Raw genomic sequence first — 1,420 nt, 5'->3', positions numbered from 1 at the left:
TGCCCCGTCCCCACTCCATAAAAAGGTCTCCGGTAACAAAATCTTTGTTCCAGGCTTGGAGTAAAGGTGAGGTGCTCGGGGAGTAAAAAGGAACATTGCAACCTTAGTGGTCTTTGCTCGGGAGGGGAGAAGGTGGCAGGAGGGAGAGAGAGGGTTAGTTGGTTCAGGTCCTTTGCAAGTTCATTTGGTTTGTCTGGAGGACTCCTAGGGTTATACCTGAGATGAAGACGTCTAGGGGACATTCCATAGCTCAATTAAAACATAGTTGGTGTTTTGTGCCTCGAAGAGCCCTCGCTGCCGGGATTTGTCCATCGCACTCGCCCCACACAGCAAGAGAGCAGCATCCCTCCTCTGCTCAGCACGGGGCTATCTGAACCAACGCTCGCCTGGGGGTGATCCCTCATGTGTCGAGGATCTCGCTGGTGGGCGACGGCTCATGGGGGATGCCCTGTGTGCTGTGGATGGTCTGGTTGTGGGAGAGGGAGTTCTGCTGGAGCTCCAGGGCAATGGCGTTCTGGGGGAACTCCTTCACTTGCCGCTTGTACTCGAGGAAGGTGCATGCCTTGGTGGCAATCGCAATGATGTTCTTGCCAATAAAGATGGTGGAGACCCTGCTGTCCTGGAACAAGACCATGTTGATGGCCCGGATGAAGATGGTGACGATGTTAATAGTGACCAGGCTGAGGACGGGGTAGAGCATCATTTTTTGTGGGGCAATGTGCTCCCCTTGCATGCTGATCTCACTGAGGGACACGCAAGGCAGGATCAGGAGCAGTATGTAGCAGTAGAAGAACATGAGCCCCTCTGCCCAGATGGGCAGGCCAGTCCTGTGCGGCTCCCACAGATTGGCCTGGATGTCCAAGATATCTAGAAGGTCGAGGGCGACCCAGAAGAGGCGCCCCCGCAAGTCCTCTTTCTTCCGAAAGGTCCGTATGTACTCCATGCTGTCCAAGGCCACCAGCACCAGGTAGAGCCCCGGCACGCAGATGGAGAGGAGCAGGGTCAGGGCTTTCCTGGCCACTGTCTCCAGGTTCTTCTTGTCTGCTTTGTAATTCTGAAAGATGAAGTAGAGCTTGATCTCCAGCACGAAGATGTAGAGGAACCACAGGATCATGGCGTAGCCCCTCTTGGCCGTCTTCACCTCCGCCCCCACCCACACCGCCACGTAGCGCAGCACGATGAGGAAGCAGATGTCCCCTACCAGCACGATGATGCAGACACCGATCTTCCGGGGCCCCTGGTTCTGCTCCACCAGGTAGGCATCCATGAAGGCCATGCTGGTCATGATGACGATGGTGGTCAGACAGACGTGGCGCTTGTCGGGCGGCGGCAGCACCATGGTGAGATGAGCGGCCCTCCCTCCGCGCCGCACTAGAGGAGCAATCCTGCCGGCGGAGCTCGGGGGGACATCTGTGGCAGG

The 1,420-nt window shown here is 56.9% G+C and overlaps 1 protein-coding gene across 1 annotated transcript; it reads right to left on the bottom strand.

The window, feature by feature from the left end:
* Positions 1-6: 6 nt before the first annotated feature.
* Positions 7-1,405, bottom strand: TMEM121 (transmembrane protein 121). Its single transcript, XM_010295596.1, has one exon. The coding sequence runs from the start codon at positions 1,337-1,339 to the stop codon at positions 401-403; it is 939 nt and encodes a 312-aa protein (XP_010293898.1). The 5' UTR covers positions 1,340-1,405; the 3' UTR covers positions 7-400.
* Positions 1,406-1,420: the final 15 nt, after the last annotated feature.

This window comes from Phaethon lepturus, unplaced genomic scaffold (genome assembly GCF_000687285.1).
Source record: "Phaethon lepturus isolate BGI_N335 unplaced genomic scaffold, ASM68728v1 C13616596, whole genome shotgun sequence".
Classification (NCBI taxonomy): Eukaryota; Metazoa; Chordata; class Aves; order Phaethontiformes; family Phaethontidae; genus Phaethon; species Phaethon lepturus.
Note: the sequence above shows the minus strand (reverse complement) of the source record. Positions and strands in the feature narration are given on the sequence as shown.

What these genes read in the sequence shown, in the direction of transcription:
- TMEM121 (XM_010295596.1), bottom strand. Translation starts at nt 1,339, where the DNA reads ATGGTGCTGCCGCCGCCCGACAAGCGCCACGTCTGTCTGACCACCATC.